General features: G+C 35.3%; 3 protein-coding genes across 7 annotated transcripts; 1 reads left to right on the top strand and 2 right to left on the bottom strand.

The window, feature by feature from the left end:
* Window positions 1-4437: 4437 nt before the first annotated feature.
* LOC114317387 (elongation factor 1-gamma) lies at window positions 4438-10086 on the top strand. Of its 5 annotated transcripts, none has more exons than XM_082914506.1 (9): window positions 4474-4540; window positions 4646-4691; window positions 5374-5471; window positions 5911-6060; window positions 6150-6210; window positions 6300-6352; window positions 6537-6638; window positions 7895-8411; window positions 9453-10086. In XM_082914506.1, the coding sequence occupies exons 4-9, from the start codon at window positions 6007-6009 to the stop codon at window positions 9830-9832; spliced, it is 1167 nt and encodes a 388-aa protein (XP_082770632.1). In that variant the 5' UTR covers window positions 4474-4540; window positions 4646-4691; window positions 5374-5471; window positions 5911-6006; the 3' UTR covers window positions 9833-10086. The 5 variants fall into 5 exon arrangements, with proteins under 5 accessions (XP_028119887.2, XP_028119889.2, XP_082770632.1 ...); XM_082914505.1 differs by having other exon boundaries at window positions 5358-5471; XM_082914504.1 differs by having other exon boundaries at window positions 5321-5471.
* A 1883-nt stretch (window positions 10087-11969) lies between these two features.
* Window positions 11970-16735, bottom strand: LOC114317420 (uncharacterized). The gene is made up of 2 exons (XM_082914511.1): window positions 12863-16735; window positions 11970-12603 (listed from the first exon to the last, which is right to left on the bottom strand). The coding sequence occupies exon 1, from the start codon at window positions 16189-16191 to the stop codon at window positions 15040-15042; it is 1152 nt and encodes a 383-aa protein (XP_082770637.1). The 5' UTR covers window positions 16192-16735; the 3' UTR covers window positions 11970-12603; window positions 12863-15039.
* LOC145820055 (uncharacterized) lies at window positions 11970-18833 on the bottom strand. Its single transcript, XM_082914512.1, has 2 exons — window positions 16747-18833; window positions 11970-12947 (listed from the first exon to the last, which is right to left on the bottom strand). Exons 1-2 carry the CDS (start codon window positions 17137-17139, stop codon window positions 12906-12908), a joined length of 435 nt encoding a protein of 144 aa, XP_082770638.1. The 5' UTR covers window positions 17140-18833; the 3' UTR covers window positions 11970-12905.
* Between the last annotated feature and the right edge of the window lie 8411 nt (window positions 18834-27244).

Below are 27244 nucleotides of genomic sequence, written 5' to 3'. Positions count from 1 at the left end.
TCAATAGGTTGTACTTCAGCTGCGAAGCACTTGATAATTTTTTATGTTTGTCATTACCAACTCTGGTAATCTCCTTCGGCAAAAATGGAAGAATTTCTAAGCAAACTTCGACTGGCTTGTACAGCTACGTTCAAGCTCCGATTTTGACGCGGTTTGTTGCATTGGATTAGTCTCAATGAGTACTTCACATTGGTATAATCAAAACTTGATTTCGACAATATTGAAAATTGTAGTTGGCTAAAAATATGGGGTGTTGCGCAACTATCGGCAAGCGTCGGTTAATTTTTGACTCCTCTGGTTAGTGGCTTTGGACTCCTTGAGTCAACGCAAATCCTTTGGTATTGTTAGATATGGATTTTGGCAAGCTGAGATGCTAGTTCTATGTCGATGCCGAGATTAATGTCGAGGACTATTGTTGCTGAAGTCAAGATATTAGTGCCAAATATTATTGCCAAGAAGTTAGTGCTAAACAAGTTGTCAATGCTAGATAAAATGCAATGTTGATATTAATATGCTCTTGATAATATGTCGAATTGCAACGATAATATGCCGAATAAGTTATGAATTGATAATATGTGGATTTGCAGCGTTGCTGATATGCCAAGTAAGTTGCCAAATAAGCCGAATAAGTTGTTGAAACTCCTGGCTAATAATATGCCAAATAAGTTGCAATAATGTGCCCAATGTGCCAATACTGAATAATGGTTATTGTGGCTCAGATTTTAGTTGCCAATAATGTGCCAATTAATGGTTACTTTGGCTCAGATTTTGGTTGCCAATATGTGCTAAATAATGGTTGCTTCAAAATATGGACTTTCGTGCCGAGCTAGAGATATTTCTATGTGCTGAGCATGGAAATGAATACGAAGAACTACCGACTGCCGAGTGTGTAATGTATTGCCCCAAAACTGGAGCTTGCTTGGAGCTGTGTGAAAATGAGCGGGAGTTTGTAACTCAAGTAAATTTTGTTGTAATTTTTATACCAAGTTGGCTGAGTATGCATGCATAGCAGAGGTGCCAAGATGATGATCAGCTGATATACCCCAATTGGAAAGCGAAAAATTGACTAAAATATCCCAGTGGGCAATAAATAGCCAAGGTAACAAAATGAATGATCCAGGAAGATGGAGGATTATTTCTTAGCCCCAAGATCCTACTGCTGAAATTGCATGCCGATCGGATATGATTTGACCGTTGATTCTGCATTTAATTGTCCCCGATTGGCCGATATATTGATCTCAATATGCAGCTCAAAATTTGCAAAATTGGACTTTAAAAATGGATTCTACTCAGCAAAAACTAGAGGGTAGTCGCCCCCAAAGTTATCGGACCACCCGATTAACCCGAACACCCCAAGATGTAACGGCGCACCTTGCATCGAGAAGCGCACAATAAATTCTTATGTCATCTTCTTCATGCAACATATAGTGAAAAGCAAATTGTTTTTTAGCTTCAAACTCCTAACTTCGAGCCTTTGTATCTTCCTCGTTTTAAGTCTGATTTGCCTCATTTTTGCAGTGTTGAATCCATCTCTCAGCCTAGTGTTCATTCCACTATTCAGATGCCTCATTCCACCTTTATTGGATGCCATCGGACCTCCAAAAGTTGACCAAAAATAAGATTACTCTATTACTCTTTTTTTTTTTGCTTCTTTTTTTTGTGGGTGTTGTTCGGCTCTTGTCCTCGATTAAAGTGTGGCTGGCAGAAGGAAGGTGTTCGAAAAAAGGTTCTCTCGACAAAATGCACTCAGTGGAAGAGTGTGCTTGGTGAGGCTCACAATGGGTGTTCAAGTCACACTTGGCGGTGAATAATTGGCAGCTCCTTGGTTTGTTGGATTGCCAAAACACTTGGTCACCATCTCGACAATTTCCTTGGTTTACCAAAACAAGGCATTGCAAGCATTGATCTTTTGGCAACTCGACAACTCAGCAAGAGGAATTCGACTATTTGCTATTTGCATGTTTGATTGGCAACTCGGCAATTCGACAAGATGAATTCGGCTATTTGCTATTTGTTACATGTTTGATTGGAAACTCGGCAATTCGGCAAGATGAATTTGGTTTTGTTGAGTTTGGCAATTTAGTCGTTCGTCTATTTGCGGCAATTAAATGACCGTGCATTGAGTATTGAGCTCAAAGCTTGCAGAGCAAAGTTGCCGAATACAAGAATGAATTACTAGAGGAGTTGAATAGCCTTGGTGTTTTATTTTTCTTGCCGGATAACTTCCTAGAAAGAAGGCATTGCCGTTAAAGCTTCAAAGCATGGTCATTGAATTCTAGAGAGAATATAAACCCAATTGTAGAGCTATAGTCTATCTTGCTTTCCACCCTTTTGTTTTTTAAAATAATATTGACAATCAACAATGATTTTCCAACAATTTATGAGGACGTATGTACATTGTGCCAAGAAGCAACTCAAAACAAGTTTTGTGAGACAATAAATAAATAAAGACCCAAGGGTGGGTTCAGTCGAGCAATCTTTGTTCTATTTTCTGAAAAACTACTTTCATAAAAAAGAATGTAAAAACCAATTTTAGAGAGAGAAAATCAAGATACAAAAGTAGATCCATAAATTGTGTTGTTTTAAAACTTTTCCATCAACATTCACAATAAACAAATGTTTTGACAAAGTGTGTAAACAAATGGTTTGACAAAGCTTGTAAGCAAACACATATGTATATACAATTCAAGAACCCATTTGAAAATAATTTTAAAAATAAGTTTAGTGGGAAGGTAGATCACCATCACAGTGTTGTTGAATAACATGTTTGCAATTTACTTCGTTGAACTCTTTCAAACGATTCCTACAGACGGTGCCAATTGTGAGTTCCAGAATAATCCCTCACATGGACTGTTGTTAAGATCCAACGAAGATAGTCACATGAACCTGCAAGAGATAAATATGGTTGATGCCACCCAATTGGGGTTACCGATCGGGAACACTCCAATGATGAAGTTAGAATCCATGAATGAAGAATATAGATCAAGAATTGTAAAGAGTGTTATGTGTGAAGTGCAGGGGAAAAGGCATATATCCTCTTCTGGAATGCCCCCCTTTTATATAGATTAGGGGGGTGTGATATTTGTTTGGGCTGGACCCATTGTAGGCCTTGTTTAAGTTAACCCCAATAAACTGATATATATTTTTTTTCTGGCTCCCACACCTACTCATTGTCCCCATTCTCACTCATTAACTATCATATTCAATAATTGTTATAAAAAAAAAAAATTCCTTCATCAAATTATCTAAAACTATTAATCAAATTTCCTCAATCATCAAATTATTAAAAAAATTAAATATAAAATTTTAAGAATATCACATTTACACTTACCATTAATTATTACACAAAATGTACAATCACATCTTTTCTTCTTCAAAAAAAAAACCATTCATATAACTACAACATCTAATGTGAAAACCGAAAAGAGATGCACCTAAAACGATAAACAGAGTACATCCAAGCCCATCTGGAATGGGCCAAATGAAGCCAAAGCCCATTGGATTGAAAGTCATTGCCAAGTAGACACGAAAGACAAATGAGGAGAACAATGAGTTAAAAAGAGTACATGCGCCGTACGATGGAGCCAAGTATATCAGGTAAGTCAGCATGATCTCATTAAGTGGGACTACACTATCCCCTTCTAAAAAGTATAGTAGGGAAATGAGTCTTAACAGAGTGGTGATGAAGGGCTAAGCTATATAGAGAAAATATCAAAGAGAATGACTCTATAAAAAGAAGAGGAAGGTTGAAGGAGGAAGTATGTTTCAAATTACTTGAACTTAAAGAAACAAAGGACTCTTCATAAAAAAGTTAACTTGCTCGTTGAAGTGTTGATTCAGGCACCACCAAGCGGAGTCGTTCTTCTATTTCAGGTGACATCTCAAGAATCTCTCGAGAGCTTGTCTGGATTAAAAGAATATTCCAAAACTACCTCCCCACATCTAATAATTGTTGATTGATTTGTTTGATTTATTAAACTATCAAAATTTGCTTAATATTTTTTTTCATTCATCAAATTGCCCCCAATCATTAAACTATTCAAAATTTAAATATAAAATTACAAACACATCATATTTGGATCCACCCCTATATTTGTGATTTGGAAAAATATAGTTTAACCAAAAAATTATACAATAGTTCGAAGTACGCCATACTCTCTAACCAATAACCATTCATTATGTCATTTCATATTCCTCAATCACTCAATATAAATAATCAATACTTCACCATCTCTGCTAATCATACTATCATAAAACACCATGTGACCTTACTCTCAAACTACTAAATAATAAACCCGTTTTAACCAACATTTTGAGAAGCCCAAAGCCCAACGTTCACTGCAAATTGGGCCTTTTTCAACTCGATCAGCCAAATTTAAAACCCAATCCGATTATTCGGGTCGGAAAAACCCGACCTTTTCGACCTGTCGCTGTTTAAGCCCTACTGTGCCACTTCGCTTCTCTCTCTCTCTGTCTCTCTCTCCTTTCTCTCTTCACTCGCAGAGCTTCTTGCTTTTCGGAAGATCGCTCGTACTCTAAGGTCCAATCTCTCTCTCTCTCTCTCTCTCTCTCTCTCTCTAACATACTTCAATTCAATTCAGCTTTTTCTGGATGTGTTTTGTAATTTTTGTGCTTTTGTTTTCAGATCCGATATCAAAAAGCGATCGTTTTTCCCTTAAGAAATGGCGCTGGTGAGTCATTTCTGCTCTTCTTATTCATATTGCTAGTTTGTATGTGCATGATTGTATAGACAAGCATGATCTGAGTTCTGAGATTAAACATATTGATTTGAATTGCCGTGTTTGTGTATATATATATAGTTGGATTTGGACAATCGCTTACTGTATGTGAAACGGAATTTTTTTTTTTTTTTTTTTTTTTAAATTTTGGTGCTCATAAGGTTTAATTATCCACATATAATTTTGATATCGATTTTTTTTTATGTGTTTCACTTTTGTTCTGTTTGGTTCTTGAGAAAATATTCGGAATTGGGAAAACAAATTGAAATATAGCTACAGAATGTATGGATTTATAGATATTTGTTTTATTGTTAGAAGTGTTTTATTTGGTTCAATGCGATTATTTAAGTTGGGTTTTGTGTCTCTCAAGTTTGTCGTAATTCTGAACTGTACAAGAGATATCAACATATTGCAACTTGTTGCTTTTGAATTTGTTGAATGTTGTAGTGGAACTCAGAATAGCAAACTGCAATATTCTACTTGAACTTAGAGCATAAATTTTTTCTTATGGGATAAAGCTATGCATCTGCATCAATGCAGTATTTGAAGATCTGCTTATAGTTCTTTACCTTTTTTTGTAGTATATATAGGAATGTAGCCAAAATTTTGTTAATTCAGGAAGCAAAAGTTGCAGTTTTAGGGTCGTTAGTTGCATGAAGAGCTGATCAAGCTTAGCGGAGTGGACTACTTGAACTTGGGTGAAGCTCAAGTCAATTTAAAGCTTGATTTGAGGTTTCTAATCCTCTTTAATCTTTGTTTGGTTCATGACTTCGTTCATAATTTGAAGCTTGCTCATGGGTCTAACTGGATTTTTGAGCTATTGCAATTTGAACGTCGTGACCAGTCTTCTTTAATTTTTTTAATGCATAATGAGGTTTTTCCTTGTGAGTTTTAGGATAATTCACCAAAATCAGAAATTTAAGTGATATATTATATATAAACCTAGAATATGTCCATGTTGATGTTAGTTATATATGTGAAGGGAGAAAGTGGCCATGTTAACACATGCAATTCAGTGGCATATTCTCTATATATTTTTCAACTGTCTCTAATGACGTAGAGGTTCTATGTCATTTGGATATCACAGTCCTTCTTGTTATGTCATTTACTGCATTCCCATTTGGTGGCCTTTCATAAATAATATGTCTATGGTTTGTGGTCTATATTGTAGATCTTGCATGCAGGGAAAACAAACAAAAATGCTTTCAAGACACTCATTGCTGCAGAGTACAGTGGTGTCCAAGTTGAACTTGCCCAGAATTTTGAGATGGGTGTGTCAAATAAAACCCCAGAGTTTATTAAGATGAACCCTATTGGGAAGGTAAAAAGTTACATTTTTTGTAATTTATTTTGAACAATCAGATATTTAGTTTATTTATTTTACTATAAAAATATCTTATTGATATATAGGTTCCTGTGCTGGAAACTCCTGATGGGCCCATCTTTGAGAGCAATGCCATAGCACGATATGGTTAGACTATATTTTTCTTTTCTTTTCAGGAAAAAAAAAATGCTCTTATGGTTTTAGTTATGCTTACACTTTTGCCTTGGTTGCTGCAGTTGCTCGCTTGAAGTCTGACAATCCTCTTTGTGGCTCTTCGTTAACAGAATGTGTAAGATATATTGTTTGCCTTGATTTTATAATTTTGTTGTCAAAATTGCTACATGGTTCGAATGATTTTCATTCATTAATTTCATTTCCTTAGTTATTTTTTTTATTCAGCCACATCTGCAGGAGAGAAGAAACTTTCTGTTTTTTAGCGCTTATAATAATCATCTGTCATATTGTTTTTCTAGGCCCGTGTTGAGCAGTGGATTGACTTTGCATCACTGGAGGTTGACGCTAATATTTTGAACTGGTTTAGACTAAGAATGGGACACACTGTTTACCTTCCTCCAGTGAGTGATGTCTTCTCTTGTTTTCTGTTGATAGTATTTTGTTGTGTCAAAATAGCATGAAAATGAAGTGTCTCAGCATGATCAATTGTTTTATATAGCATTATAAATGAATCCATGTACTTATGTGGAATTTGAAATAAGTTTTTTTTTTTTTATATTGTTTTCAGCCTCTTTATGACTCATTTTTATTACATACATTGGATCACACATTTTGTTTGGAAGTGGAGAGAAGAAATTGATAAGTTAGATAAGGAACAGAAATTAAATAATATTTCTGTCTCTTGATGTTGTTGGGAATGGAAAGAAAGGAGAATTTGTGTACTGAGTAATATGAAATCCTGCCCCACTTGTAGGATTCAAATGTCCATTGAAATCTCTTCACTTATGGAGTGGACTAAAATTGTACTTGCTCTTCTTTATACCCTGGGGAGTTCTTGAATGAAAGAAAAAAAAAAAAGATTTCCTCTCAATTTCTTCCATAGGTAAAACTGCTTTGGTTTTTGGGGTGATGGGTGGGGGGTTTGGAGGGACAGGGGATTTCAATGTGTAGTCTCCCTGTTTCAGAAAATGGTGATTTTAGTTCCATGATGTGTCCAAATGCTTTACAGGTATTGGAAATAATCTGATCTTACCACATTCTAGGCAATTAGGGATTTACTTGCCTGAAATAACAACAATATTTACAGTTTATAACATTTTTTTTTTTTATGTTTCATTACTTTAATTAAAAAAATTAATTATTTTCTTTCTTTCTTTTTTTGTTTTTTCGTTTTGTATTTTGAGGGTGTGGGCCAGTGAAAGGTAGGGGTGATAAAGAAGCCGAACTGAACAGTTAATCGTTCAAGTTTGGTTTGAAAACTTTAACGAGTTTCAAAATTTGTTCAAGTTTGGTTTGTTAAACTTTAGAGCTGATCTCAAAGGAGCTTTTGTTGAGCCAAGCTCAGATAGTTTGGTGTTTTTACATAGTTTTGGACGTATCAAACCGAGCCGAACGGCAATTGATTGTTCAGACTTGGTTTGAAAACTTTAACAAGCTCCGAAATGTATTCAAGATTGGCTTGTTTACTTAATGAACTGAGCTCAAATGAGCTTTTAATTAATAGAACATGAGTGAGCTCGAGCTATTTGGTTCGTTGATCACCCCTAGTTAAAGGTTTCAATTCTCATTCAGCTTTTTAAAAAAAGTTCTTTTCAATGTATTTATAATTTCTCGACAAGTGTTCTTTGTGCTTATCCTTGTATGTTTTTGTTTGAAGGCTGAGGAAGCTGCTATTTCTGCATTGAAGAGAGGTCTTGGTGCTTTGAATACATATTTGGCTTCAAACACTTACCTGGTTGGGCATGCTGTGACCCTGGCTGATATTATCATGACATGCAATTTGTATTTGGGATTCACTCGGCTCATGACTACGAGCTTTACCTCTGAGTTCCCTCATGTTGAGAGATACTTCTGGACCATGGTTAATCAAGCAAATTTCAGCAAGATATTGGGTGAGGTTAAACAGACGGAAAAAGTTCCACCTGTTCAGTCTACAAAGAAGCCTTCCCCACCAAAAGAAGCTGCAAAACCAAAGCCTAAGGATGAGCCAAAGAAAGAAGCGAAGAAGGAACCAGCAAAGCCCAAAGAAGAAGCTGGTGAGGAAGAGGAGGAGGCACCAAAACCCAAACCAAAGAATTCTCTTGATCTACTGCCCCCAAGTAAGATGATACTGGATGAGTGGAAGAGGCTCTACTCAAATACCAAGACCAATTTCCGTGAAGTTGCAATCAAAGGTATTCATCTTTTGCTTTTACACTTAATATACGATAAGCTATTTATAGAATATTTAAAACACTTTTTGGTAATTTTACAGGGTGCATCTGTTACATCCTAAGAAGTTTTTAGGAAGAAAGAAAACTGTAATTAGTTCGTTCCTGCCTGTCTTAATTTGACTTCCTCTTTGAAAAATGGTACCGTCAATCAGAATTGTAATTTTTGGTTTCAGCATGTTTTAATGGCGCAAGTTACTTATACAAGCGTCTGTTACTAGGACTAATATTCTTGAAGAAACTATGCATTTGGTTGTACTTTATTGTACTATATAACTATGTTTCCGAATTTTGATTTTTTATTTTGTTTGTGAGCATTCATGCATGCTTTATTGGTTTAAGCTGACAAAGTTGGTTAATTTACCTAAATAACAATTATGACAGGTGAACTTTACTTATTGTTCTATGATTTCTATTGCAAATTGGTCTATCCAAAATTATGTTCTTGTGTCAGACATCTAGAAATTAATATTGATATATAGCACACTACTCAGTTATTTGCTTGTGAAATTTGGTCCTTTATGTCAAGCCATTTTAGCCTAGTGTAACCAGCTATGCTCCCCCAACCTTTTCAAATCACCCACCTCTCGTGTCTGTTTTGTTTTGAACTTTGTTTTATCGGAGTCAATGGAGCTTTTACATTCTTATGTTGAGTTGGCGCATCTCCGCTTGAATGGAATTTCATCTTCTGTTGCTCATTTGCGTTTCTAGTACTTCCATGTTGACAAAAGTTCTTGGAATTTCACAGTAGAGACAGTTTCAATCAAATTTACAAAATATTCATATTTTTGAATTGTTTGGAGGTTGACTTTTGAAATTTTATTCCTTGATTTACTTTATATGGATGTTGAAACTAAAACTGAATGTCTGAAGTGATTTAATTTGAACCGTAAACAAGTATTATATTGTTTGTGATTTCACTAGTTTTTCTGATTTCAAAACATGCTTTTAAAAGCTGAAATAAATGTTTGTAGTTTCCACCTAGTGAAGTCCTATTCGTTGCAGGTTTCTGGGACATGTATGATCCGGAGGGATACTCTCTTTGGTTCTGTGATTACAAGTACAATGATGAGAATACTGTCTCATTTGTCACCATGAACAAGGTCGGTGGATTCCTTCAACGGATGGATCTGGCACGCAAGTATGCCTTTGGGAAGATGTTGGTGATCGGCGCAGAAGCCCCATTCAAGGTGAAGGGTCTGTGGCTTTTCCGTGGCCAGGAAATTCCTCAATTTGTAATTGACGAGTGCTATGACATGGAGCTTTATGATTGGAGGAAGGTTGACTTAACAGATGAAGCCCAGAAAGAGAGGGTCAATCAGATGATAGAGGATCAGGAGCCCTTTGAGGGAGAGCCTCTTTTGGATGCCAAATGCTTCAAGTGATTTAGTTTTATATCAGCGTAGTTTTTGTAATATTGTGCGTCCATCTTTGGATAGAGTTTATTTTTGTTCTATTTTGTGGATTAAAAAACATAAATAGTGTAATCTATATTTTTGTCATCTTATTATTTATTTTTCTTTTTTCTTTTTCTTTTTCTTTTTTTTTTTTGTTTTAACTTGTCCTGCATGCTAACAGATGGGTGACTTGTTTTGATTTTAATGATTGATAGTGTGGAAAATTTTTAATGGTTTTGCAACTCGATCTTCATTGGTTGGTATGTGACATTTATGATACAATCACTTGTGTAACGTTACTAATGTTGTGTTTAGATTTTAAATTTGTGAAGGATTTTAAAATGCTTTTGCTTTTAAATCATCTTAAATATGCAGACAGATAAATGTTTGACATTCTAAGGTGTCAAAAAGATACAGGTAATAAGTTTTGGGTTCGGCTTCTTTGCTAAACACAAATTTTTTTGGAAACAAATGAAAGTAAAAAGGAAGAAGTATGTTTATTGAGTTGTTAGAGATGGTGGAGTTTTATTCCGGCTTTGATTGCTCCCTCTTGTTAGTGGGATTTGTTTTTACTCTGGCTTTGATTGCTCCCTCTTGTTAGTGGGATTGTTTGTTATAGCTTGTAGGGGGCAATTATAACTTTATTTTGATTTAAAAGTCTGTGGCAGATTATTTGGTGCAGTTTTTACTTATAATTTATTAGGGAGAAATAGCTGAAATAAGTTGAAAAAAATTAATTATTAGAAAGGTGAGGTAGGGGTATTTTTAATTTCTGCTTTTTGATTATCAATTTTTAACTTTAAAAAAAATTCTACCAAACAGGTTCAGTGAAATTAATATCCAGATTAATAGGTCTAGTGGGTTAGTTATTAAATAAATCGACTCCGCTACATAGCTCGAATCATTGAGAGCTCGAATCTCCCGAAACCCCAAAACAACGTCGTTTTTGGGGGTTTTTTTTTCTTTTTTTCTTTTTTCCATCTTCCATCTTCCTTCTCGTTTGTCTGAAGAAGAAGAGTCTGAAGAAGAAGAAGAAGAAGAAGATCTGAAATCAAATCAAACCCAGTTTCCTTCAACCACAAAATTGAAACCCATCACAAACCCACCCAAAAATCAAACCCAGATCTGGATCTACTAGGAAAAAAAAAAAAAAAAAAATCAACAACAACAAATCATCTCCGTCTTCAACACATCATCATCAACAACAACATCTTCATCAACATCACCATCATCAACACATCATCTCCATCTTCAGAGCCAAAAAAAAAAGAAAAAAAAAAAGAGAGAAAACAGAGTTGCACCGAGTCGCACCCTACCCGTCATCACCGTCGCCCTGCCCCGCCATCACCATCGCCTCTCTCTCTGCTTCCGTCTCTCCTTCTCTCTCTTTCTCCCTCTCCCTCCCTCTCTCTCTCTCTCTCTCTCTCTCTCTCTCTTTCTTTCCCCCCCTGTGTGTTCAGATTTCAGATATAAACGAGAATAAAAAATATATATATATTGCCAAAACGACGTCGTTTTGGCAGTCAGGAGATTCGGGCTGGAGCTCTTTAGAGCTCTCACACATTTTCCTATCTGAAATCTAAACACATAGGGGGGGAAAGAGAGAGAGAGAGAAAGAGAGAGAGAGGGGAGAAAGAGAAAGGAAGAGAGACGGAAGCACAGAGAGAGAGAGAGGTGACGGTGATGGCGGGGCGGGGCAACGGTGATGGCGGGTAGGGTGCGATTGGGTGCGACTCTGTTTTCTCTTTTTTTTCTTTTTTTTTTCTTTTTTTTCCTGCCTCTGAAGATGGAGATGATGTGTTGATGATGATGTGGTTTTTGATGATGATGTGTTGAAGATGGAGATGATTTGTTGTTGTTGATTTTATTTTATTTTTTTCCCTAGTAGATCCAGATCTAGGTTTGATTTTTGGGTGGGTTTGTGATGGGTTTCAATTTTGTGTTCAATTTTGTGGTTGAAGGAAAGTGGGTTTGATTTGATTTCAGATCTTCTTCTCTCTTCTTCTCTTCTTCTTCTTCTTCTTCTTCTTCAGACAAACGAGAAGGAAAATGAAAGATGGAAAAAAAAAAAAAAAAAAAAAAAACCCCAAAACGACGTCGTTTTGGGGTTTCGGGGGATTCGAGCTTTCTTTTTTGGGTAAGTAAGTCATAAAATAAAACAAAAGACTAACACAAGAATACAAGGGGCATGCCCCAGGCCCTACCCGAAACTATACAAAGAAACAAAGAAAAAATGGACAGCAACTATGCATATCCACCCAAAACCAAACTTGGAAACCAAACCATAACAAACCAACACAAACCGGACAGCACAAGCCGGTAACTAACACAAAAGAAGCAAACAATCGAATGTTCATGGTCCCCATAGAAGGACATGTGGACCATGAACATCCATCTTAGCAACACTGTTAACACATAACTAAAACCTTGCACACCCCGCAAAGGTAGGTTCAAAAAGATGATAGAACAATAACATAAAATAAAGACAGATATATACACATAAATAAAACTTTCTTCACTCCAACGGCGCTTCCAGCAGCCATTAATTCTGCGACAACACTTCCAAATGTTAAAGATTCCAGCCGAGAAACATCCATACACACGACAGGGGCCAACAAAGAGCTGTTGTACACTTCTCTCCAACCCTCCAAGTACCATTTTCATCAACCAGGTATATCCAGCAGATTGCTTGTATCGACCAATCCATAGCCACCAACAGGTCCAGCCATCACCGAGCTTAACACACAGCTTAGTACCTCCTGTGCAAAATAGGTAATATAATGAATATCGTATATACATCGGGTTAACTAACACTATATCAGTCAGGATATCGTAACAGCACTCATAATATGGGCTCACATCACTTAACCCACAATATAGAATCTCACATCTCTCAAATTTCTTCAGCTCAGCAGAATATACAAAAACAACTCTCAATATGGCTAGTAGAAGTTTAGGGTATGGTATATGGTAGCCTCCCAAATCTCTCAACCCTCTGATATAGGTAATCTCACTCACAGTCTTCAATCTACGCATGTACATGTTCTCCACTAAAAAAACTTCAGATCCATGTACAGCCCGCAGTTCCAACTTTTCCATGTACCTACAAAATGAGCAAACCATTAAGAAAACACTCAATTTGTGCTACCATCACTCAACCCACAATTTACTGAACTCTCAACTCTCATTCCATTTGTTGTTACTTTCAGCACAGTGTTAGGCAGCCTCCAGTAACTCAAAAACCAACTATCACTAGGATGCAATTTGACGTTAGTAATAGACATTACTCGAAATCTAATCATATCCACAATGCCTTTAATTACAATCTCTTCAGGAATCTTTTCCTTTCTAAATATGCAATTGTTCCTAACAATCCAAAGCTGATACACAGTACAAGTAAATGCAAGTCTTGTGACCACAGCACTAAGAGATTTACCTTTGACCGTTTTAGAAACCAACTGAACAATGTCAGGCCAAAGGAGATGGGGCCAATTCACATTAAGTTTCCATTTAATACTCTCCCAAACTCGACTAAAGAAGGGACAATCGAAGAATAAATGGTTATGATCCTCGTAAAGGTCATTACACAAAACACACATAGTGGTTTGAGATATACAAAACAGCTTAAGCCAATCCCCCGTGTTTAATCTTCCCAAAATAGCCATCCAGGTAACCATACTTGCCTTAGGGATATTATGAGGACCCCACAGTAGCTTCTCCCAAGAAACTGTAGTAAAAGATTTCCTAAACCAATTCCAAGTTGAATTTACAGAAAACTTACCATCAGAAGACGGCACCCAAATAACAGTATCATTACCAGAGTTGGGAGTAAACATAAACGGGGTATGCTCAATCAACTCCTGTAAGAAGCTCCTCCTTCTCCTGGGCCAACTCTAAGAACGATTATTAACAATACTACTAACCTTAGCATCCATTCCAAAGGTAGTATCATAGACAACTCTAGCACCAAACCTCGCCCACAAAGATCCAAGAGGACGCTAATTGTCAAACCACAAGAAAGCATCACCCCCATTCCCAATTTTGTGCAGAATCAAAGGGTAAATGACAGGCCGAAGGGATAGAATTTTCCTCCAGACCCAAGAAGGGTCACTAGGCATTTTAACCCTCCATAGACTCTGACCTTTAAGTAAATAGGATTTCACCCACTAGCACCACATAGACTGCTCTCCTCCGGAGAAAAGAAACCAGATATGCTTGACCACTGCAGCTTAGTTCAACACCTCTATGGATTTAAAACCAAGACCCCCTTCAGATTTGGGGGAGCAGACATCCTCCCAAGACACTTTAGCCCCATATTTCCTAAGCTCACAACCAGACCAAAAGAAAGATCTAAAGAGACTCTCAATAGATTTAACAACCTTCTTTGGGAGGATAAACAACGAGGACCAATACACTTGCATCGAGAAGAGAATGGATTGAATCAGTTGAGCTCTACCAGCATATGTAAGACATTTGTTAGTCCAACTCTTGATTCTATTTGTAATTCTCTCAACAAGTTTGTCGCAATCACTAGATTTCAACTTAGTTGAGATTAAAGGAATACCTAGATATCTCACCGGTAGTACACCCTCATTAAACTTGACAACATTAAGATGCTCGTCATGCAACTTCTTCTCACACCCCGAGAAAAAAATATGACTCTTATGGGGACTAGGAGACAACCCAGATAGGCTTTGGAATTCATCTAACCCTTCCTTAATTACCGAAACATTAAACACATCCCCTTTGCAGAAAATCATAAGGTCATCTGCAAAACACAGATTCACAATTTTAGTTTTATCACACCTCTAATGGAACTTAAAATTAGGATGGGTAGATTTTTCAACTAGAATTTTGGAAACAATCTCCATCACCATAACAAAAAGATAAGGGGACATGGGGTCACCTTGTCTCAGACCCCGAGCCCCTTTAAAGTACCCATGAAGGCTCCCGTTGATACATATGGAGAAAGAAGGACTTGTAATACAAGCCTTAACCCAACAAATGATATTTGGAGGGAAACCCATAGCTCTAAGGACATCAAGAACAAAATCCCACCTAACATTATCATAAGCTTTCATTATGTCAACTTTCATTGCACATCTTGGGGTAGGAGAATTTTTGTGATAGCCTCTCATAAGCTCTTGGGACAAAAAAATATTGTCCGAGATTCTCCTACCATGGACAAAAGCTGACTACACAGGGTCAATGAGGCCAGGTAAGACAACTTTAATCCTATCAGCTATGATCTTAGAGATGCATTTATACAAAGTGTTACAGCAAGAGATAGGCCTAAAGTCACCAACTTTCTCAGCATTAGGAGTATTGGGAATAAGGGCTATGGTTGTGCTGTTGAGAGCTTGGAGAAGCTCACCAGACCGAAAGAATGATTTGACAGCTACCACAACCTCCTTTCCCAAAACCTCCCAAGACTTCTTGAAAAAACTAGCAGAATAGCCTTCAGGGCCAGGTGCTTTGTTAGGTTTAAGAGAATTGAAAGCATCAATAATCTCCGTGTCAGAGATCTCCCTAGCAAGATCATTGCACTGAGACACCCTCTTATTGACAAGTTGGGTAATTCTATCATAGCCATCATAATTATCAGAGAACGGTTTCCCAAAAAGATTAGTGAAGGAATTCACAAATGTGGCACAAATCTCTTCACTTTTTGTCACCCTAACACCATCATTCAACACAACACTCTGGATCCTACCCTTGTTAATATTTCCCTTAATAGTTCTGAAGAAGAATTTGGAATTCCTATTCCCATAACCCAACCACTGGACTCTAGACTTTTGATGTGCAAGTCTTTCCTCCACACTACTGAGATCCACATACTTTGCGTAGGCCACCCTCTCATGGGTTTGAAGAACACCATTGAGAGGGTCTTTGTCAAGTTTGATTTGAGCACTAACAAGTTGGTCCTTAGCATGGGACACTCTAGTAGTTATATCACTAAACTCTTTTTTATTTAGATTTTTCAAGATATGCTTGAGGGTTCTCAACTTTTGGCAAACCCGAAACATAGGGGAACCCTTGATGTATTTCCTCCACACCTCATCAACTTTCTGAATGAAATCGGGATGATCAACCCAGAAATCAAAGAATTTAAATGGTTTCCTAAAGTTAGATACTTTAGGATCCAAAGTGATTACAGCCGGAGAATGGTCAGAGACCCCCGAAGGCAAGAAAATGGCAGAAGAGTTAGGGTAACTCGTAAGCCACTTCTCATTCACAAGAGCTCTATCAATCTTGGATGTGATATAAGCTCCCTCACTTCTTTTGTTGGACCAAGTAAATTGGCACCCAGTATAAGACAAATCCTCAAGGTCAGCATCAAGAATCATATTATTAAACAACTCCTTAGAACTATTCCAACTAGCATTACCACCCAATTTTTCGTAAGAGAATCTAACAACATTGAAGTCACCAAGGCATATTAAAGGAGAACTCACATGATTCTTAACTAAAGAGCAAATTTCAGCAAAACAGGGCAATCTCAGCACATGTTCATTTTCAGCGTATACAAAAATAGCAAAAAAATTAGTATCCCCTTCCACAATAGTAACCCTACAAAAAACAAACTAAGCTGCCATCCTGATGCTAACAATATTACAAAAATTAGGATCCCAACATATCCAAATTGTAGCAGCTCTATCTGGTTGTGAATTAGACAAAAGATTCCAGTTTTTCAAGCTTTTTTCAAAAATTTTAGCTTCATTTTCAGATTTCACTTTTGTCTCCAAAAGACTCATGATTTTGATATTCTCTTTGTACACAAGATCAAAAACTTCTTTATGCTTAGATGGGTCATTCAACCCTCTAACATTCCAAGACGCCATTTTTATAGACATGAGATATAACAAAAAAAACACAACCAGAACCCAAAATAGACTATTTACCTTTTCTTTTTCTTCTGGCTTCCAGATTTGCCAGAAGATTTGCTCTTTGAGGAATTTCCAGAAGAATGTATGCTCTCCACCTTCTCCCCCTTTGTTACTTGGAGTAGGCTGCTTGCTCTCTACCTTTAATGCCACTTCCTTGAGTATGATTTCTGTTGCTAGATGGATCAGATTAGCAATATCCATGATATCAGAATGAAAGGCCTCAACTTGTGTTGTTGCCTTGGTTGTAATTTCATCCTCCAGCGATGCTACTTCTTTGGTAACAATAACTGTAGTTGAGTCTGTAGTTGTGACCACATCCTCCAAGTAGGTATTAACACAGTCCTTGCCCGAATCCACCCTGCCTACATTTGATAAACTTGATACCTCAATTGGTGCCACAGACTCCATCTCCTGGGAAGGCTCACCTACCTTTCATTTCCCCTTATTCTTCACAGTGGTCCAGCCAACTTCTTCCCCACTTAAGTTCTTCGTCTCTTTTTGCAACTCAATCAATTTTGACACTTGGGCAGAGAGACATTGTTTGGTTTCGTGGCCAAAAACATTACAATGGGCACATCTAGATGGAACCCCCTAATATTCAACTCGGATTTCAACAGAATCACCCTCGCTTGTAATGGAAAAACTATCTGGAAATAGAGAATCTGCTTGTATATTCACATAGACACGGGCAAAGAAATACGATTTCCAGAAACTGTAAGTTGGTCCATAAACAAAGGAGTGCCAACAGCGCTAGCTATCCTGCTTAGACCATCCCCATTCCAAAATTCCAACGGAATATTGTAGAACTTAGCCCACATAGGAATTGTATTTTTATCCTCCTTAGACAACCTCATCATACGATGCCATTGTTTTAGGATCAACAAAAACCCCCAACATACCAGGGGCCACCATCAAGGATATTCCTACAACAATCTCTATTTTCAAACATAAAAAAAGCAAATCCATCATCATTCATTTTAACTTCTAATAGACCTTTGTGTCTCCACATATTGAAAACACTGTTACTAACTAAGGTGTAAAGTAATCGTTTATCAATAAAATAACCAACCAAACAAGCCTCCCATTTGGCAGGAGGAGATGAATGTGGCATTTCCACCACAATCTTATCCTGGGACAACTTAGGAGGAAAGTACTGTAGTTTTACCTCAGATTTAACAGAAGCCGATGCTACATTTGCCCACGATCTAGATTCCTGTCTATATGTACCTCTGCCTCCATAGACCCCTCTGCCACGATCGTGAAAGCCACTATGAAAATTCTTCCCAAAAGGTCCTGACTCTGTCGCCTTCTGTGACATAACGTCCCATTCGTGATTGCTAACTAGATCAACCTGCTCGTAATCAGCATTACGATGTAGAACTGCTCGATTTCCTTCATCATTGATCCCTACACCCTCTGATTCAGCCACGATAGTTGTCTGTATCTTATCTCGAACCCTAACCGATTGATTTTTCCCCAAATCTGGAAACACCATTACGAGTTCAGATCACGTTTCCTCGTCAGCGATTTTAGACCATTTAGGGTTCGGAGATAGCGGTGCCGTCAAGGCTTCACGGACCTCAGAGTCCAGCACAACCTTTGCCTTAAACATCTTAAGTCGATCGGAGAGCTCCTTGATGGATTCGGCAGTCACACCCTTCATCTTCATCTCATTCTGCTGCGCGATATTAACTATGGTTTCTAACTCTTGCGTAGTAATACTCAAATTCTTCGGGCTATTTTCCCCATAAAGTGCATCAGCACATTTACCCACATCGTTAAAACTTGATGATCCAATATTCACATCCGACCTTACACCAGCAACATTAAAATCGGAGATAGAAGGAATAATTGCCATCCTAGATCTTGTTTGCAGTTCAACGAAGAATTGAATGCAGAAACCCTAGAAACGAAAAGTTTCTAGAGAGAATGAGGAGCTTCTCACTCTAACCCATTAGAACTTGTTTGCTTTGATTCGAGCTACGTAGCGGAGTCGTTTCAGATATAAACGAGAAGAAGAAGAAAAAGAAAAAAAAAAAAAAATTGTCAAAACAACATCGTTTTGGTATTCAGGGGATTCGGGATGGAGCTCTTTCGAGCTCTCACGCATTTTCCTTTCCTAAATATATATATATATATAATTTGTAGAGGGTATATATTAGAAGATATTTTGAAAATAATAGCATAGACAGTAATTTTTGAAAAGTTGAGAGGCACACATGCTAAATCCTCCGCCGCCGCCGCCTACCTGATTCCCATCTACCGCCTAACTAATCAATAATGACGTATCAACCAAGAAATGGTTATGGTTTGTTTATTGGTGGTTGATATGTGATTTTTAGTGGTTGAATTATTCAATATATACAATATAAATAAATAATACAATATAAAATCCATATTTTCTCGTTTTCATTCAGAAATGGCATAGGTCATTGTAAGGGTAATAATTTCCCCCTTTCTATCCTCATATAAATTATTTATTTTAATATTATTAATAATTTAAAAAATATATATTAATAAAGTCTAATTTTAATAAATTAATTAGTCTATTTTGCAATACCGTATTAAAAATTAAAAAAAAATAGTGAAATATCTCTCTTGAATTTTAAGTAATATGAAAGGTTTAATATATTTTTTGTTATTAACTAAAATCCTTTAACAATAGTATTAGAAAAATTTAATCTCCTTACAATTTTTTTTGTGAAGTTAAAATTTCTCTATAAAAAATAAATAAATAAAATTCTCTATGAAGATTTGAATTTTTTTTTATAAAAATGTTAAGCAATTCTAACTATTATGAAAATATTAAATATTATTTATCTTATAAAATCCTAATATTAAGATATTAAACTAAAGGGAGATTTATTAAAAAAATTATTTTTCAAGTGTTTGTATCCCAATTAGTCTATAAGATATTTTTGTACTCCAATAAATCTTATTATTTGAACATTTAATCTACCAAATCTTAATTCTCATATTTAAAGTATTAAATAGACATTTCTACCCTTACAAAAAAAAAATTGAACGGTTAGTAATTTAGTGATGTAAACATTTATATTTTACAATGTGAATACTCAGATTGATGTGTGAATGTTCACATTGATATGTCAATATTCACATTGATGGTATGAGCATTCACACTGATGATGTGAATATTCACGTCACGGAACATTCACACTATAAATGTGAATATTATTAAGGATATTTTAGTAACTATGTTACTCATAAGACTTATTAAAATATAAAAAAATAATATGAATTAAATGAAATATAAGTAGGTAAAGAAGAATTTATAAAAAATTACCCCCCAAACTAAAAACCCAATGAAAATCTGCTACTCATATTTGGACAACATTTTTTTCATGAGCAAGGGTCCCAATATTGAAACAGAAGCAATAATGTGGTAAAAACACAAAATATTAAAAACAAGTAGGCACCAAATACAATTACCGGAAACACATGTCTTCCTTATCAATTGACAAAATGGCGTCGGTAGCGTAATGTTGCAGGAAAGAAAAACAAAAACAAAAACAATGATCCAAAATTTATAGGCAAAATACAGAGGGAGAGAGAGAGTTTTAGAGAGAGAAAGAGAGAAAATTAGAGAGAGAGATGACTGAGATCTGTGGAGGAAGATCGTTGCGCTTCCTGCTATTGTTCTCGTCAATTACTCTGCAATTCATTGCCGGTTCGTCTCTCAGATCTTTTACGATATCTTTTTTTATAATGTACATGCATGAAAATCTAGAATTTATGAAATCGATTTCACATTTTTATATTTCTTGTAGATCTTCGTAGAATATTGATTTTTATGTGTCCTTATTGTTTCATTTGTTGTTTTTATGTACCAAATAATGATAATTCTTTGGGAAATCTGTAGATTGCTCTGCATTTTGGTGTTAATTTATGGAAATGATTTGAAAGAAGATTTGAATTTAGCTTTTTTAAGTCATGTAATTGCAATTGTGTGCCTTCTCAATTGTTGATAATAACTTTTTTGTTAATAAAAATCAAAATAGAAGAAATTCATGTTGGTTCAGTTTGAGGAGAACCAAACCTCCATAAACTCCACGAGAAGTTAATTAAGAATTTATCTTGTTCCATTGATAATACTGTATGATATGAAATACATGATCGTGCGTAACTAAACCTACAAGATTTACAGCTAATACTAAGCAACTTTTAACAACTAAGTAAATAAAACTAATTATAACTTTATAAAATATAGAATGTATCATTCCTACTACCCCTTAAAATTAACCTGTCAAGGTTGAAAAAACATAAATTAATATTATCCACCAGGATCCTAAGTTTTTTCGGACTAAAACTTTACAAACATACAATTGACTTTTTACTCAATCAAGACTTCCACAAACATTGATCTTGAACATTGCAATGAAATATTCTTTTGCTACTTTGAAACATAAGTACTTATCAACTTTCTTAAGATCTGCCTTCTTTTTTTTTCATTCGTCTCTTTTGATTCTTCATAATAATTCAATTTTGTAATCGACCTTTTAATCTCATCTAGAGATTATTAAACGACTTGGTGCTCTTAATCATTTCCATCTCTTGTAAATCCTTGTGTACTGAATCCACCACATCTTGTGCTAAATTCATTGCTAAGGATCGATGGCTCTAATACCAATTGATACGAACCTTTTTGTTAAAAAAAATAAAAATAGAAAAAATAGGAAGAAAAGACCACTTCGAGGGCGAAGACCTCATGTTGGTTCAATTTGAGAAGAACCAAAGCTCCATAAACTTCACAAGAAGTTAATTTTGAAAATCTCCAGCTCATTCTTTCATTGATAATATGTATTAAATACAAGATTGTGTGTAACTGACCCTAACAAATAGATAAGTACCAAGAAACCAAATTAAACCACAAAAACTCATAACTCGTATTACTAAGCAACTTTCAATAACTAAGTAAATAAAATTAATAATAATTTTATAAAAATATAGAATGCATCACTTGTGATTTAATATCCTTTAATAGCAATTTTATTTTGAAAAATGTACTTTGTTTTGTAACGATTGGAATTTATTTATGTGAAATTGAAATTGTTATGTTAAATTTATATAGCAATATTAGTTGTTAAAATCAAGGTAAGGAAAATTTGAAGCTATAGAAAAATAATTGGTATTTAGCACTATGCTTTGCCTATGATTTCCTCAATACATGGCTTAGTTGCCTAATGCAACTTTAATTTCAGTAGATCCCATGGAGTAACTGAATGAAAATGAATCTGATGGGATAGGACCGACACACTTCATGCATGGGCCTTGTCTAGTTTACTTAACAAATAGAGTCTGCATCTATTTTATAGGAAGTTCTTTTAATGTCGCTATAGTCAATTTTTTGGACCTGAATGTTGAGGACGACTTAATTAATAGTCAACTTAGAATAAGTGTTGCTTGGTTTGTGCCTTGAAATTAACTCAATGCTTTATTATGTTTCATGCTTTATCTTTGAGGGTTTTGTTATTTCTTTTTTCAATCTTTCTAGAGGCATGCCTTAACAATATTTTAAGTATGCTCTATGTATTAACTAAGAATGGAGTGTCTCACATCATTGTTAAGTATTAAATTCTTGTTTCCCTTGAAAAAAATGTAATTTTTAATCCCTTACGTATTTCCGTTTTCAAGTACTTCATAGGGAACTTTGAAGGGCCTTGTGCTTTATTGCATTGAATATCATTACTTCATTGCTTATCCAAATAAAAGGTGAAAGTCATTGCTTCATTGCATGTTGATAATATAAATAATAAAGGTGTGCCTCTCTCTAATAGCTTAAGCTTTTAAATGAGTTGGTGGTTAATAATTCAACGTAGTATTAGAACATGCAATAGATATTGTGTTCGAACCTCACCGCCTACCTAATAATTAAAATACTTGCACGTGTTTAGCCCGCTTACGAGGGAGAGCCTAGCCCACACATGAAGGGGTGTGTTGGGAATATAAATAATATAGTTGCCCACCTTTGTAACAGCTTAAGCTTTTAGATAAGTTGGTGGTTGACAATTCAACATTGCAAATTTCTATTTGAACCAATGCACTTAACACTAAATTTATGTATAGTATGCTATTTATTTTTGGCAACGTGAAATATGTGCATACGTAAACATCTCCATACATGTATTCATGATCTTATATATGTCGATAAAGTTTATGCTTATTGCTTCCTCTCCTAATTTTCTTTCTTTTGTTTTCTGTTTTCTCTTTCCTTTGTGATGGTTGTATATTTTGTTTCCTGTTTGTTTATGCGTCATTGCTCGTAATATGTAATTGATGTGTAGAATGGTATTTATCACTCATATAACAATAGCAGAGGTGTAATAAGAAAACCATCATAAACTCATAAAGCTATATGGTGTAATAATTGTATAGCACAGCATATTAGTATGTCATGCTAAGGATAAGTGCACACATGCACATTGGCTCACATAACTATCTTGGTTTGTTTATCTTAACATGTTTGGTTTGTTTATCTTATAAGGCTTCACATGCACTTGCTTGTATTCGTGTTTATCCTTGATTCTTGTCCTTTTAACAAAATACATATATATTTTTGAAGTGAGCATTTGAGGTATTACTGACAAAATCATTCAACTCAACTCTACAATCCTTTGTCTCATATAGTTTGGGGTCATTTACATGAATCTGTATTTTTAGTTGGTTTTATTTAAAGCCATTTCCTTAGTGGTCTTTCACATGTTTTGTATTTTCAGGTTTGTCAAATGATTCATCAAGTTCCAAAAATGATACGAAGTCTGATAAACATGCCGGTTCCAGCACGGGGTCGAAGATAGTTATCGCATGCCTTGTGATCGTGGCAGCCGTGTTTTTATCATTTTTCCTTTATAAATTGTGGCAAAAGAAAAAACGTGAAGAACAGTATGCTCGTCTTATAAAGTTGTTTGAAGAGGATGATGAGCTTGAGCTTGAACTCGGCCTTCGAGATTGAGCCTGTCTTATTTACAAATGAATTCTGTGTAGTTGAGGTGCGACTTTTATCTCATTTCAATATATTAGTTATAATTACTATTACATATGCTTTTTATTTTCAGAATGATTAAAGACTGAGTTTTAATTAATGGACATGGAGTTTCCTGTGGTGTTGTGAAAACCATTTAAATAGTTACTATTTCATTGAAACATTTTTATGATTTTATTATCACTACATAAGTCACTATTGAGTCATGACAAAAACATTTAAATTGCAATCATGCGAGGACTGAGTTTCATAGACTTCTTTTAAGTTGTTGCCATCAAAGTTGACTACATAAATTTGTAAATAGAATTTTGGCCTTGTATACTAGACTGTAGATGTCAGATTGATCCAACTGGTTGTTAGTTTCAATGTGTCATATTTCTTGTAGACCTGTTTGTTTGTTTGTGTTTCATTTTCAGCTCTTCGTCCTTTTCATAAGATGGTGAGGAGAGGACATATATAGTTTGCAGTAGATGTTTTAAATTTGCTCGCCACACATTTTAAATCTCTATTTTGTTCCCATAAAGGATCGGGAGCTAGAGGGGTCAGATGACGAATGTTTTGTTACCATCTAGTGAAGATTTGTCTCTTCCCTCAGTATGGAGGTGGATAAGTTGATCTATCATGCAATCAAGGTTAATTTTGCTTCATTTGGACAGGCATAAGAGGTTTTTATACAACATAGTGGACAATCTAGCCCCATTCCTTTTGCAATAATTAGATTATAAAGTAGTGTTCTGCAAATTATTGCCAACCCCATCCAACTTTATTATCATTTTCAGTCTGAGGATTGCCTTGGATTCGGCTTCCCTTGTACCGGGGGAAAAATATATATATCTAGGATAGCACCATACCAAGTTTAATATTATTATTATTATTATCATTATTTTTGGGGGGTGGGGTGTAAAAATGAGTCCTTGCATTCTCTTTACAAGAGGTGGTTGTAGTTAATTCAGGGGAAGAAGAATCTATTGACAATGCATCAAGAAACAACACTTGCTTTTTCATCAATGGTCTTGATATCATAGACGGTGCTGGACTGTTCATCGTTGGCAAGATGGTTGTCAGTTGTCAAGGAGATAATGTATGGTCGATAGGTCAGGTGACTTTTTAGGAAAGACTTGGATCTGGTAGAGAGGAAGGCAGGCAGTGTAAGAAAAGAAAAAGTCTCGGTGCTTAGGCTGCATAATGAGCTAAAATGATAGCAAAGGCAGCAACATGGTTGACGGAACTAGAAAGTATATGGAAGTTAAAGATTGGGATTGGGAGGGGAGTTTTCAGATTAGTGATGGAACGTACAATTAGGTAGGGCAGAAGAGGATATGCTACATGCTATAGAATAATGGGTGGACTGATGTTTGATTGGCAGTTTCCAATCTAGTTGAATTGGAATTCTATAGGACAGCTTGGGATTTTGTCATGCATCATGATGTAGAATAATGGTTGGTTAATTGGTGACTTCTCCTTCGTATGAATGTTACCAGATGAGGATGCAAGCTTGGTAGCAAAGCAGAAGTGGCAAGCCTTCTTCCAACAATATATTAACGAATAGATTAAGAATGATCCATCAAGATTTGACTTGGTGGAAGTATAGTGTTTGTGTGAATTTTGAAGGGAGGATGTTCTAATACAATGGTAGAAGTGCTAGCATGGTTTCAAAAAGGGAAATGTCGGATTATTATTCAAATTCTTATTGTTGTCACTCAGATGGGGTTAAGAGATGAGAGGAGAGTTTTTTTGGGTGTTTGGCCACGGTTGAGGAATTATTGGTTCAAACTTCAAAGTGAAGGGACTATAATGCTGAGGGTGGGACCACAAAGATATGGGTTGAGATAGGAATAAATAATCATGAGGCCATTTGTTTTATAGAATATATGGCCCTATAGGAGGAAAAGTTGTAAGGATTCGTGTAGCCAATTTACATTGTTCAAATGAGTCTGAGATAGGTTTCTAAAAGAACTAGAATATTGTCTGGATAGAGACTTCAGTAATCAAATATATTGTAGGAAAGATATGGGTTGAGTTCTCTGTTATCAGAATCTTACGACTCGCGATTCGATTCATATTTTTTGCAAAATTGATACGAATCTATGGGTGAATCTATTTTGCAAGTGAATCTCTAGTGAATCGCACGATTCACGATTCGATTAACGTTTTACGATTTATACAATTTTTTAAACTATAGTGTCCGACATATTTTCGACTTTTTTTTCTCCATCTTTTTTGTAAAACTGACATAACACAACTTCTAATTGCATTTAGTACCAAAATAACCAATATATATATACATGATTTGTTGATATTTTAGTGGTCATTGAGTTTTTAATAGGATACAATTAGATTCAGTCAGACCCAATATGTTTTTAACAATTCTTCTCATTGTTTTCCTTTAAAAAATCATAATATATTTTCTACAGATGTTTAAGATTAAAAGTAACTTAGACCATGAATTATCTATTGCTATTTTATTAAATTTAAATATAATTGAATATTACATAGGTGGTGTCAATTACACTTTTAAAATGTTTTAGGTTTTAAAATAAAAGATCCTAATTAATTCTTTCTTATTATTTGATCATTATTACTTGAAAAAGTATGTATGCTTATTATACAAATATCAATATCGTTGTCAAATTATTATTACTTTCAAAATTGAGAGTTTGTCTTTGTTTACTATCTTTATTTTAAGAATGGTTGATAAGAAATATCTAAAAAATGAAAAAAATAAAATAATGATCTTACATAGGAACCTTTGTTAACTTATTACCTATTAAACTACATGATCATCATTCAAAACAACATTTTTATTGATTTAAGCTTAAATATTTTATATTCATAAGATATATTTAACATCCTACTATATAACTATATTTTTCTAAGTAATTTAGAAAAAGTGACCGAACCTTTACATTCACGATTCGATTTGTGATTCGGTACGAGGCCATTTCGATTCACGATTCAATTCTCAATTTGACAACTATGGTTGAGATAAGAAGAAATCATCATGAGGCCATTGTTTTGTAGAATATATGGCCCTGTAGGAGGAAGAGTTGTGAGGATTTGTGTAGCCAATTTAAATTGTTCAGATGAGTCTGCAACGCCACTCACTATGCATGGAGAACTTTACAATTTTACTATAGATTTTGAAAAACACACCAACTTTGTAGGCTTCTTAGATGAATCTACTTGCCAATTCAATCAAGAATCATGATGTCATTTCTTGTCTGCTAAGGATAAGTTAAGCCAATGACAAACTACAAGAGGACATCCTGCAATAGTTGAATGAAGATGATTTGTTAGAAAACCAAATTTTATGGTGATCTATGATGTGGCTCCTATATTGAGCTTATGACTATTGCATTGATGAGTTACTGCTAGTTAGTTGGCTGTTAAACATCTTGATGTATTTTTATCCAATTTCCTGCATATCTTTCCTTGTATAAGAAATTTGTTGCTGCTCTTATTTTCAGTGACATTCTAACAAAAACTTTATTCTTTCTTTGTAGTTAATTCCAT

Source organism: Camellia sinensis, chromosome 2, assembly GCF_055761805.1.
Source record: "Camellia sinensis isolate YWXY chromosome 2, ASM5576180v1, whole genome shotgun sequence".
Taxonomy (NCBI): Eukaryota; Viridiplantae; Streptophyta; class Magnoliopsida; order Ericales; family Theaceae; genus Camellia; species Camellia sinensis.
The sequence above is the reverse complement of the archived record's forward strand: the minus strand, read 5'-3'. Positions and strand labels throughout refer to the sequence as shown.

Coding starts and splice junctions, on each gene's coding strand:
- LOC114317387 (XM_028264086.2), top strand. Junction 6,353..6,536: donor GCTCTTCGTTAACAGAATGT/GTAAGATATATT, acceptor TTGTTTTTCTAG/GCCCGTGTTGAGCAGTGGAT. Junction 8,412..9,452: donor CCGTGAAGTTGCAATCAAAG/GTATTCATCTTT, acceptor TATTCGTTGCAG/GTTTCTGGGACATGTATGAT.
- LOC114317420 (XM_082914511.1), bottom strand. CDS start 16,191: ATGATTCTTGATGCTGACCTTGAGGATTTGTCTTATACTGGGTGCCAA.
- LOC145820055 (XM_082914512.1), bottom strand. CDS start 17,139: ATGGAGTCTGTGGCACCAATTGAGGTATCAAGTTTATCAAATGTAGGC. Junction 12,948..16,746: donor AGCCAGAAGAAAAAGAAAAG/GTAAATAGTCTA, acceptor CTCATTTTGTAG/GTACATGGAAAAGTTGGAAC.